The following is a 13,354-nucleotide window of genomic DNA, read 5'->3' on the forward strand; positions in this document are numbered from 1 at the left end:
AATTTTCTCTCATCCAGTGTGGTTTTTTCTGGCCCTGAAGACAGACTGTGTATTCTCCTGGGGCCTCACATAATGGAAGGGAAGTACAGCATTTGCTTTTTGCACTTTAGGCACGTAAACCCAAAGTAAATATTTTCATTCAAAGCAGTGTGCTTCCTAAACCACAACTTATGAAGTAACAACTTGTCCCATCTATCACTATTTCAAAGCCAAATGCTCCAAGATAACTTACTTTGAGTCATTTCCAAAGCCTGGAAGGAAGGGAAAGTCACAAGATTGTCAGTCATTATATTCCAGGTATGTTTTAATTCTCAAAAATTGGCAGAGGAGAGGGAAATACTTACCTGCACAACACTATTTGTTACAGCAAATGTCTGAATTCAGTCCCTCAAATATTCCATTTTTGCAGTTTTCACCTGTACAAGTATCACTTCCACAAAACAGGGGCTGAAGAAGAGCTCTGCCACACGTGATGGGTTTTATTTTTTATTTTACACAACTTTTCATTTACTTCTCACTTATACAAGTATCACTTCCACAAAACAGGGGCTGAAGAAGAGCTCTGCCACACGTGATGGGTTTTATTTTTTATTTTACACAACTTTTCATTTACTTCTCACTTAATGTGGACAGTCATGTTGGTTTCATATCCATTTAATCAGATTAATTTGAAATATTTTTCTGTGAACAATTGTAGAACACACCCAAACAATGCCCTACAATTAATGCTCCAGGAGAGCAACTAAGCAGCATCTAAGTAGCCAGTTGTGTTTGGTTCAGACCAGGGGCTTTCATGGAAAGATGAAAAAGAGGCACATTCAGAAAGAGATATAATTGGGGTTGCCTGGAGAACACCCCTTGAAGAGGCATTGAGCTGGATGAAAGGGTTTGTCCAGGACCACATCATCCAGCAGAAAATGCATGGACTCTGCAGTCAAGAGCCAGCAATCAAAGGGAGAGAGTTTGGTGGAAGTGACAGATCCTGAGCCGTGAGCTGGAGGACAATGCACCAAAGACACAAGAGTCTGTGACACGTTTATAGAGTGGGGTTTATAAGTTTGGTTTTGCTCTAGTCAGTTTTGTTCATATTGCACCAGATTTCTGTAAGTCAGTGTATTTCCTTCAATCAATATGCCTCAACTTTTTATATATTTTTTCCTTCATATTTCCACGGCATTACTTCACTCTGAATAGGGGGACAGAAATCCAGAAACAACATTCCAGAATTGTTGGGCAGCTGGCTGTTCTTAAAACAGAACTTGGCAACTAAACAAGCAGAGTGTTACTGGCTTTAGAAAGGGGATTTTAGCAGAACTGCAAATATCCACATAACCTTTTGGCTGTCCACAGGCACAGCCTCCAGCAGCCGGCAGACTTCAGCCGTGCTGGGCAGTGCCACACAGGCACCCATATCCCAGCACCCCACAAAAACACAGAGAGGCTTAGCTTAGAAGGGATCCTAGGGATCATCTAGTTCCAAGCCCTTGCTATAGACAGGGACACACTCTGCTAGACCAGGTTGCTCAGAGCCCCACCAAACCTGGCCTTGAACACTTCCAGGGATGGGATATCCACAGCTTCGCTGGGCAACCTGTGCCAGTGTCTCATTGAGGTGCCTGATGTAGCCCAGCTCCATTGTGTTATTTGCAGTGGTTTCAAGACTGACAAGTAATCACTTGATTCATTACAAGTCTGTACACTGTTTTTGTCTCACTTTCCTAAGGTACCTGCAAAAGCCAAAAAAATCTGGCAAAAATGGCCAACTCCTCTGCTTTCCATACTCCCTCCATATCTGAACAATTTCTGAACCTCCCTATGGAAGTTCAGACTTCAACCATGTTTGACAAAGGGAATGAGCCCTTTAATTTTCCATAAACCAACAGTCATTAGAACCAAAAACCACTGTAAATTATTCTCCTTAAATCAAGATTAAATATTCTACCTTATTAAGGCTGATCACAGAGCACTTCCAAATGCTGCAAGACACAGTCAAGGCAAGATGCAGAACAATCTTACAGCAGCATGTTTCTGCCTAGGAACCAAGTAATAACTCACTGAGTAATTTAATATATTACAATGTGCACAATGCATGAATGCACAGAGTAAACTACATCTCTGCTTTCTAGTCTTACTGGACAAGGCTTCCAGTAGACAGAGATCCAGATCTCCCCTGTGAAGATCTTGCCTGAACACAGATAGTGAATTTATGGTCAATGACCTGTGACTTAAGGCAAAGGCCAAGCCTGGAAGCTATGAGGAATCACACTAACAAAAAGTGCTTCTTCATGGCAGTCTGCTGACTTTGCAAAGCTATGAAGAAGACTTTCTGGAAAGCCATGGGTTCAGCTAGAAACAAAGCAGAAAAAAGACACAAGGGACTCTAACGTGGTTGAGAAAAAATGAAGTGTTCAGTGCAGCCAAGGTCAGTAGCCTAAAATCTCAGGGTAGAAGCTCTTCCAGCTGCTCAGGACCTGCATCCCACCCTTCTTTCCCCACAGTGTGGGCTGATGCTCAGTGAGGTCACGTGAGCACATGGACATGGGAAAGAAGAGAACACTAGCAGAAAAGAGTAGAATAAGAAGCTCATGTTCTGTGGGAAAAAAACCTCCAAAATTTCCACCTCATGTGGGACATTCCTGTTGGTTGCACAATGTTTTCAGCCATGCTTCCCCATCAAAGAAAGCCTATCACTCCAACCTTTTCCAATAGCCAGGGTTTTCAGTAATGCCAGACAACTTGTCTGCCACTTCCCACTCAAGTTTTCACACTCTTATTCTTCCCAGTGTGCACCCCACACAGGACATGCTGCCTTGCTGAAGGCACAGCAGTACTTCCCCTGTCAGGATCACGAGATAAGGGCATTTTCACTGTGATTTTCTTACGTCACAAGGCAGCCCCATGTCACAACTCCCTGTTTCCTTTGTCATGTCCCCCCCCTAGTGCACCTTTGCACAAAGCTGCCTACTTTACCTGTGTGCACATGCACTTTTACCATGCTTTTGGTTTGGGGTGCAGCTAAAGCATGACTGTTGTTTCCACAGGGTGGTTGGACTAGCCTTCAAAAGTCTCTGCCAAGAAGAATCCTCCTGGCACACACCACATCAGGCTGTGCACACGAATTCAGCCTTGCAGACATGTATAATGATTAAGGTAGAAATTATTTTTCCTCCTGCTATGCACCAGTGCTTCTCAACGTATACAGATGCATCTGAGTTCTTTGTCTACAGACGTGCAGAACACAGAACTCTTTATGTCAAGTATTTCATGATAGATGTTGATAAAATCTGATGTTTTTAATGAGCAGGAAGTAATTCAGAATAGCCAGAGAATTATATGCTTTTTCTTTCAATTGAGTGCTTCCCTACTAGTGGGAAATACATTGAAATGTTACATTATTTCTTGCATTGAAGTGTTATTTCACTTCCTAATAGAACCCAGCTCATTGAAATTGCTTTAAAGTCACATCTAAACAGATTCTAAAATACCAGCACCCTAAACAGGGAGAGGGAGATGGGGAGCAGAATGAAGCTCCCATAATCCAAAGAGATCTGCTACCTCAGTTAGTCACACAAGCCTATGGAGCTGAATGGGATTCACCTGAGCATACTGGGGGCACTGGTGGAAGTCCTAATTGAGACAATTTCCATCATTTCACAGAGTCACAGACAGGTAAGGATTTAAAAGCACCACCAGTGGGCCATCTAGTCCAATGTCCCTGCTGTGGATGTTGTTTACCTGGAATTCAGCAAAGCCTTTGAAACAGTCTCCTGCAGCATTTTCCTGGAGAAATGAGAAACTGGCTCCTCATGGCACAGATGGGTGCACTGCTCGAGGGGTAAAAAACTGTCGGGATGGCCAGGCCCAGAGAATGGTGGTGAATGGAGTTGCATCCAGCTGCTGGATGGTCACAAGTGGTGTTCCCCAGGGCTTTAATATCTTCACAATCTGGATGAGAAGATCAAGTGCACCCTTCGCCAGTTTGCAGACAACACCAGGCTGGGTAGAATATTGATCTGCTGGAGCACAGGAAGGCTCTGCAGAGATCTGTCAGATTGGTTTGATGGGTTGAGACCAAGAGAATGAGGTTCAACAAGGCCAAGTGTCAGGTCCTGCACTTGGCTCACAACAAGGCCAGGCAGCACTATGGAGCAGAAAGGCTGGAAAGGTGCCTGGAAGAAAAGGACCAGGAGGGGCTGGTCAACAGCAGTTGAACATGAGCCAGCAGTGCCCAGGTGGCCAAGAAGGCCAATGGCAGCCTGGCCTGTGTCAGCAATAGTGTGGCCAGCAGGACCTGGGCAGTGATTGTCCCCCTGTACTTGGTACTGGTGAGGCCACACCTCAAATCCTTCGCTCAGTTCTGGGCCCTCACTGCAAGACATTGAGGCAAAGGAACATGTCCAGAGAAGAGCAGCTGAGCTGGTGAAGGGTCTGGAGAATGAATCATAGAAGTAGCTGAGGGAGCTGGAACTGTTTAGCCTGGTAAAGAAGGCCCAGTGTGGACCTGAGAAGTAAAGATGAGACAGACAGCAGAACATGCAGCCAGGTCTGGATGCAGTGGCAGAAATTCTGCTGAAAATCTGGTGGTCGTGGCACAGCAGGGCCACTTTCTTGAGCCTGTATTTTCAAATGCTTATCTTCAAGCCCAGGGAAGTTACCATGCTCCCTCAATGCACAGTTCTTTGCCCCTCCCAGCACTGTTAATAGTCCTATCTCATAAATTCCCAGCAGTGAGGAAATCTAGTGCAGTGGATGGAGCATGCATTGCATCATCCCAGTGTTTTCTCAGTTCAGTCTCAGAATGGAGATTTCATGTGTTAGATGTTGTAGCAGTAGATTTTTCTCAGTTCCTCTGAAATTCTGCCTGTTGTAGACCAAGGCCAGAGATTTAAATGAGTTAGTGATAACAGAAAATTCCTTGCTTAGTTCTGCCTGACAATAAACCTGCTCCTGTGTTACCTCCTCACTGCATTTTGCTAGAAGAGCCCTTGTGATGCTGAATATACAGACACTACAGTAAGTCATGTGTGCTGCGGGGAAGTGCTGAAAACCCACGGCACAAATCCAATGGGTACAGCTCGGTCAAATGCTATGTGAACACTTTCAACTGTGACTGTCTACCTCTGTACTACAGGACAAAAGGTATCTAATAGACTGTATCTACTGGAGCTTGAAAAGCTGTTCCAAAATATACAAAAAGCTAACTTCATTTGGCTATAAAATCATACAAAAGTAGAAATATTAACAAATTCAGGGAAAGTGAGTAGTTTCTGACATAGCAGAAGCTAACACAGTCCCCTGCTGGAAAAATATTGCAAAAACATGCTATTTCTGTATTGTTCATCTCTGTCTACTGTATACACACAGCTATCACAGGCTGCTTGACTGACAAGAGGTGGCTAGCAATACATTAAGAAAAAAAATTAATTGGGGAATTTCACCAGGCCTATATATGACAGCAAAATGGACATTAGGAAAAGGTTTGTCCTGGTTTCAATTGGGACAGAGTTCATTCTCTTCTTACTAGCTGGTACAGTGTTAAGTTTGGATTCAGCAAAATGTGCTTCCTTTGCCAGGCTGGTTAGCAGTGCCATGTTATTGTAAAGCCAGTAGATATGCCTGCAGGTGTGCACACCCACACAAATGGGCACAACAGGGGATGGGGCGAAGAACACCACAGAAGTGAGCTCTGCCATCCACAAAGGAGAGCCTCTGCATGCTCAACAGAGAAACACAATGAGATCAGTGAAAATGTGCAGGAGCTATTGGGAGCACCTGAGCAAATTTTGGACTGTGAAGACCTGCACAAAGTAATTGGTACCACAGCTGTAACTATTCATAGTAACTTGCAGAACTGTAGCTCTCATGTCTTCCTAAGGACACAAGAATTAGATTTAGGCCTGGACAGTGGCTTTAAGGCAGTCACTCATATTATTGGAGAGCTCCAGAGGTTAATTTAGTTCTAAATGCAGGTTCAGCTCCCCTTCCAAAACAGTATTTGACCCATGTATTAAAGAGAAAGCTCAAGTGCTGAGCACACAAGGCAAAATATGGCAAGCTTCCGTCCCTTTTTCAGATGATGGAGCATGTCTTGTAGAGCAAATTCATCTCAAATTTCATCTCAGCATTGCTCCAAAGTGCAAACTCCGCTTTTCTGGGACCCTTCAGCGTCAGCACTGTGGGACTTATGGAGTATCTAGATATATACACACACACACATTAACTCACACCACCCCTGACTACTGCAGGCCCCTCACTCCCATTATCAAGGGTTACATGCTCTTTCTTTTCCCTTCTCATCACAGCAAGCAAAGGTGTGACAGCAGGTAACAGCAAGTCCTGCACCTGAATTTCTGAGCCCGGTAGGTGTAGCAGGTCTAACAGGATGTAACTGAGGCATCCCTTGAACCAACAGGACACAGCTCAGCCTCGGACAAAATGGCAGTGCCTTGAGGAGCACCCATTTTAGAGTGCAGCAGTGAGGGAAAAGTGCAACAAAAAGTCCTGTAAACACTCAGGAAGGAGAAGGAGAGGGACAAGGTGCCACAGGTGCTGGAGAAGGCTCCCCTGCAGCCTGTATAGAACACCACAGTGAAGGTTTTCCCCTACAGCCCATGGAGGACTCCACACTGCAGCAGATGCACTGAAGGAATCTGCAGTCCACAGTGAGCCTTCAGTGGGGCAGGCACATTGGCAGGAACTGTAACCCAGGATGAACCCACCTTGGATCATATCTATCCTTGAAGGACTGCCAGCCATGGAGAAGACCAACACTGGAGAAAAGCATGAACTGGGACCAGGAAAGAGGAATTGTTATAGACAAACAAAAACCCCCATTCCCACCCTCCTGCACTGCTGGGGGGAGACTGGAAAACAGGGACAACAGAAATGGAAGAGTCCAATTCAGCCTAAGAATTAGGGTAAGGGAAAGGTGGCTTAGTTTTTCTGTTTTGAACAATAAGAAATCAGTGGTTTTTATCTCAGTGATCTTGCTCTTCTCCTGTCTCCTGCTGATGGAGAGGAGTAAGAGAGTGGCTGTGTGAGGGTCTGGCAGCCTGCAATGGTCAACCTACCCCAATAAAAAACATTCAGAAAGAAAAATCCCCAAAACGCTTCAGGTGAGAAGGAAATGACCATTTCAAACTGTGTAAAATACCCATCTTTTCCAGAGAAAACTTAGAAAGTGAGACTTCTGAGAATAATTATAAACCACTACCAAATAAAGTCCTCTGTTCTAAGCATATCTCCTTAGCGAACTAAGCTAGAATAAATCTATCATTTCACACACCCAAGATGTTACTAATCCCTTCAAATGCCTTGTCCAAAGATTGAAACCATCTCTTCAAACAAATTACTCCCTGCACTTTCCTTAACCCAACCCACCATCTGGCATAAAGCCATACATGATTCTGCTACCATAAAAATCACCCCTCTCCCCCTATTTCAGGCAGCACCAACCACAAAAAGTCTCTATGACACACAACACAAATTTCTATTCAGATAAATAATGCATGTAGACATATTTCACTCACTTGATGCAGTTTCTAGTGTTTCTTGCTGTATTTCCTTTCATTATTTTCAGTCTTTGATTTCCTCAATTTCTTACATTACCTGAGCAGGTCAGGTTGCCAAAGAAAGTGAACATTTTGCAATGTAAGACAGTTAAGGTCCTCCTTCTACCTCTCTAAACAATCCTTGTTTGTTTTTTTTTTCCAGGCATCAATTTACTATTATAAAAGACCATGAAAAAGCTCTTTCAAGATGGTATTACAGCTATTAAATTGGAGAGGTGGTTATTTATATGAACGGCAAAAAATTGAAAGCAATTTCCCTTTATCTCATAGCCCACATATTAGATGAAACACAACACTTCATAGGGTAGGGGAAAAATTCATGGTTTAATTACAATGTAGCATAAACGCTTTAGTAGTGGATACCAGGATATTATTGTGACATCTAAACTAGAGTTCTTCACAGACACTGTAAACAGATACTCTAAATTCCCTAAATGATTTGCATTAAAAAGGTTTATACAAAAGCAGTTATTCAATCTTTAGGATGTCATGACATGGAGAGACAAACACATATACATCAGTAAGTACAGAGAAATGTTATGCTACATTTTGGACAGTTCAGAACTGAAAGTGCTTCACATCTATAGGATAAGAAATGGCTTCATCTCCTCATCCCTAAATGATGAGAGCAAACAAACAACCCTTTAATAGGTTAAATAAACAGTGCCCCATTTATCCATGCTTATGTAAAGTTTCCAACAATTCAGAAGGTCCATGGTGACATTTACAATCTATATACACTGTAACAAATTGTCAATGAAAACAAGTTCAGGTACTTGGTTCCCAAAAGTCAGAAGCTGCTCTCTGCACTAGAGACAAAAGCTACCTACAACATTTTCCATTTTCTGTCTCCTTTTTTTTTTTTTTTGTGTGTGTGTATGTGTTTGTGTAAAAATTAGTCCTCCCAATCCACTTTGAATAAAACCAGTCCCTAAGTCCTGGTCATATTTAACAACTGCTTCATCCCAGTGTTTAAGGCATGTTCATTAGATGTCAATGTAGGGGTACTGTCAGAAATTATAATATCACAGGTACTAAGAGTCAGCAGATTTACATAGCAACACCACTCTTTACAATATAATGCAAAACAAATTGTTATGATGGAAGTTGTTCCTGAGTTAAAATTTGCTAAATACTACTAAGGTTAATGTTTTCCTTTCATACTTCCTCTGGAATATCCTTTCATATATGCTCAATTGAAAATTAAAAATCACTCTGAAAACACCCTGGATGTCAGAAAATGAAAATGTTAGCAAAATTCTAATTATATTTGCTTTCCCAAGTCAAAATTTGGCCATGATAGTATGCATTTGCAGGGGTTAGTATCACTTAGTTTTTAGCAAGGATATTTTCTAAATGTGAAGATAAATAAAATGTCAGTCCACAATTTTGTGCAACCACAAACATCAAGGGAAGATTTTGTTAACAACAATTAACAAATTTAAAGTTCTGTGAATATATAAAACTGGTAATGTAGATGTTTTTCATTTTCTCCTCCTTTAGAATTAAAGGAAAACATTTTTAAATTCCAGGAACACAAGACACCTACAAATGTATTCAGCTTTCTAAAAGAGACAACTTCTCTACTCAGGTTATGAACCATCCATTCCCACAGAATTGTTTCTCAAGTATGTAATCACTGACAGAATTTCCTATTTAAATAAAGCTGTTCTTGACTGAAAAAAGTGGGTAGCTTTAAAAGTAGATTTTTCATTAGATTCAAAATGTGCATGACGATTCTTACAACCCAAATCATCCTGGCTCCAACTCACTAAAGTTCGTACACACGTTTGCTCAAGTCTGAGCATGACATTTAGCAGGAGCTAAAAGAGCAGTGGAAAATCAGAATGACAAAAGGTGTGAGTAAAGTCTGTGCTATACCTGCACTTCTGACTCAACTGAACACAAATCCCTCGGGAAGCTGCACTGTCTGGAGTTAAACCCAAAGTTTGATGAAATCCATAAAAACAATAAGCTTTAATGGGATTAGTATTTTAAGTGCTTCATCTGAAGCTCACTGTTTGCAATGATGTATCATCTCCTATCTTAAATACAAGAAACTGCAGTGATTGCACCTATCAGACTAGGGAATTAATGTTCCTTTATGTATTTTAAAATCTGTCAGCAGTGCAAATTACAAGTTACAGTACGATTTAAAAAATTATTTCCACATTTGTTTCCATTTAAATCCTAGTAGGACAGAAATTAGCAACATGCAAAGAGAAAAGGGTGGGAAAGGAATGACTGCTTCCACAGTATGGGAACTCCAAACAGAGAGTCTTATATAGTGGTATAGAAACAAAGCTCTGAATGAAGTCTGGCCTAGCCCGTGTGTCTTATGCACAAAGGTTAGCTAAAATTTAATTGCTGTGACCATAAAATATAAATAGCAACAATTTATTCACAAAATTCTGGATTAGATTTTTTCCTTTAACGAACTGCATGATCTGTTATCAGCCAGCTGTATGTTTAAGCACAACAATAGAAAATGTACATAAACACCTAAAAATCACAGTCATAAAAAACAGGCAAGTACATCAGTCTTTTGGTGGCCAAAGCACAATAGATTAGTCTGCCCAAACAAGTGTGTGTCTGAATGTAAATTGTGGGCATTAGATTTGTTAAAAATTGTTTCTATTGTCAATAAACAATTTCCTGTATTTTAATACTGTTCTTAAGGAACTATAAACTGTTTAAAGTAACAGGTAACAGTAAAGGATTTAAATATAGTGGTAAATAGGAAAAATAGGGGTTTAAATTTGCATGTGTGGTGAGTGGGTAATTTGGAACTACTTCATAATTATCCACAAAGAACTCTGACCTTTCTTAGGTAAGACAGTACTGCCATAAGTTCTAACACTTGTGATCATTATAATAACATAAGAAAAAAACCCAACATATCAGCCCTGATACATCAATACCATATGCATTCTAAATTACAGCTATTTACATGAAAAATATATATTTAATTAAAAAGCCACTGAAAAACATGGACTTTTAGTCAGGTGCTGCACTTTCTGCAAAATGAGGTAATTTGGACGCAAACAAATTAAGTTTAGTAGAGTTCAGGATCCACAGTCTCCATGCTTAAAGTACAGATTGCTGCAGGAAATGGCTTGACTCTTTCTGTATGTTCAGAGTAAGAAATCACTAGATCCAGTTAAATCCTGTTTTATAGTGCTCTTGATGCAACACTGACTAATGTCAGAAGGCTTCCCAGCTCAGTTCTACAACTGGTCTTTCAATAGAAAGAAGAAGGGGAAAAGAAAAAGTTGTTATAAATTGGTTTCATCCCAAGATGGATCATTCATATTCTTTAAAACTTTTCTAACAAGCTTCTCCAAGTCTTTGCGCGCTCTTTGCTCCTCTTCTAATGATTTCTTCATCTTTTTGTTATCCTGTTTAACAAAGACAGAGATATTACTGGTTGGTTTTGGGGGCTTTTAACAGATCTGACTACACATACGCCATCAATTACAAACTCCGAAGGCTCTTCCCAGTAAAACCAATATTATCTGTTCAAAAGTAAAGCTTCTATTAACTTCACAAGTTACACACAGGTATTTCACACAATGCAACAAAAGCTACCAAATGGAAACTGAGCTACTTCCTGTTTGTTCTTAGGAGGCCTTTATACAGCAAGTGCTAGTAACAGATGGCCACTAATCTTGAACTCTTCTGCTCAAAACTGATCAATGAGGAGTAGAGCATATTTGTTGCTAATGGAGAAGGGAAATGCAGCAGTAAGCAGACTAAATATCCCCTGTAAGAACCTCCTGTGATTTTAACTGGTTTCATTCTCCAAAAAGCTTCTTAAAACTTAATGCAAATCAACTTGCTTCATTAGGAATGCAAATAGTTAAAAGGAGTATCTTGAAAATCACTATGTTCTCTGAAAAATGTCTTGTGACTAAATTTTAAACTAGACTGATGACTACCAGCAGTCTAAGTCTGAATTTCAAGGAACACCATCTCTCCACATAAATATATTAACAAGTAAGTTCTCACTGTTTAGTGCCATCAGGTAATATTGAAACAAATGAACAAGACCACAAAGATGACAGGCACCAATCCACAGGAATGCTTACACAATTTAATCCTGTACAGGTCAAGGTAATGCTAGCAACAATAGGGAAGAAACCAGAAGGTAAAATAACATTGAAATAAGGCCCCAAGACAAGTCTAATGGTGTTTAATGAACACTGGCCTTCAATCCCAGGGTCCAACTGGACTCCCATTAGCTGTCTTTTACAGACATTTTAGAAAAAGGATTGGATCGTAAAATCATAGAATATGAGTTGGAAGGGACTCATCAAAATCATTAAGTCCATCTCCTGACCTTGCATAGGACACCCCAAGAATCACACCATGTGCCTGAAAGCATTGTCCAAATGCTTCCTGAATTCAGACAGGCTTGGTGCTGTGACCTGGGGTTCTGGGCTCCCTGGAGAGCCTGTTCTGGCAACCAACTACCCCCTGGGTGAAAAACTTTTTCCTAATATCCAACCTGAACCTCTCCTGACTCAGTTTCATGCTGTTTCCTCAAGTCCTGACACTGGTCACCAGAAGAGATTGGTACCTGCTTCTCTTCTTCCCCTCACAGGGAAGTTGTAGACCACAATGGGGTCTCCCCTCAGCCTCCTCTTCTCCAGGCTGAACAAACCAGGTGACATCAGCCCATATGGCTTCCCCTCAAGGCCCTTCACCATCCTCATGGCCCTCCTTTGGACACTCTCCAATAGTTCAATATCTTTTATATATTGTGGCACCCAAAACTGCCCCCAGCACTGGAGGTGAGGCTGCCCCAGCTCAGAGCAGAGCAGGACAATCCCCTCCCTTGCCCAGCTGGCCATGCTGTGCCTGATGCCCCCAGGACAGGGTTGGCTCTCCTGGCTGCCAGGGCACTGCTGGCTCAAGTTCAACTTGCCACTGACCAGGACCCCCAAAGACCTTTCCACAGCACTGCTCTGCAGCTCCTTGTTGTCTAGTCTTTACACACAGCCATGGTCTGTCACCTTATTAACTCCATTCCCTCCTCAAGTCTGTTAAGAAACTTGGAAAGTTCATTATTTTATATAGGAACAGATTTAAGGTAATCCTGCCAATTCAGGACCAGTTTAGGTGTATTGCCTGTGGAACAACAGCTATGAATAACTGATGGAAGCTGCTATAGGAAGGATCCCACTTTGCAGTCCGGTGTCTACACCAACCAGGACACCATGTACTCCCAGAGAGCCCTTATCTGAAAAGCCCTTGCCAGCTCAGAGATTATTTCTGCCCCTTCTCTGGCAGCAGTGGGCCAATAAATGCTTCTAAGATGAGATTGCTGAATTCCTGTTACATAAGAAAATGAAACCAGATTTTAATATGTCTTGGCTTGGAAGATGTAAGATTCTGAAGAACATCTACTTGAAAAGGCACCAGAAAAGAGAGCTGTTGCATGAAGCTCAGGAAAAAGGGGCTCTTTGTTTAAGGGTCATGGAGCTGTGCAGAGCCTCAGTGAGGTTGCACATTTATTCTTTGTAGAAAAGCAGGAGGCCACAGGAGTATTAGTGGGCTATTATTGCTGCTTTTATTATATGAATTTTGTTTTTAAAAGAACTGCCAAATTCAGCTCTAACCTGGGATATTCATTCTTTATATGCTGAACCCAGCAGAATTCAAGTATGCAACACATCAACTGTCCTATTTCAAGGAATATGCATTACATCCTTACAAATACTAGGCATGGCTACAGATGGCAAAAAAATCACATTTAAAGCCCCAGATTTGAAGAAATTTGA

At 41.4% G+C, this 13,354-nt stretch overlaps 1 protein-coding gene across 6 annotated transcripts in view; it reads right to left on the reverse strand.

Annotated features, from left to right (window-relative positions):
* Positions 1–7,876: 7,876 nt before the first annotated feature.
* The window catches only part of ARHGEF7 (Rho guanine nucleotide exchange factor 7), a 116,019-nt gene continuing 110,541 nt past the window's right edge, over positions 7,877–13,354 (reverse strand). For all 6 annotated transcript variants that reach the window (XM_021545598.3, XM_021545597.3, XM_021545600.4 and 3 more), the window contains one exon: positions 7,877–10,969. In XM_021545598.3, coding sequence (XP_021401273.1) covers positions 10,847–10,969 — 123 coding nt within the window. In that variant the 3' untranslated portion in view covers positions 7,877–10,846. The remainder of the gene's footprint in view (positions 10,970–13,354) is intronic.

The sequence above is a fragment of the Lonchura striata genome, chromosome 1 (assembly GCF_050655825.1).
Source record: "Lonchura striata isolate lonStrDom1 chromosome 1, ASM5065582v1, whole genome shotgun sequence".
Lineage (NCBI taxonomy): Eukaryota > Metazoa > Chordata > Aves > Passeriformes > Estrildidae > Lonchura > Lonchura striata.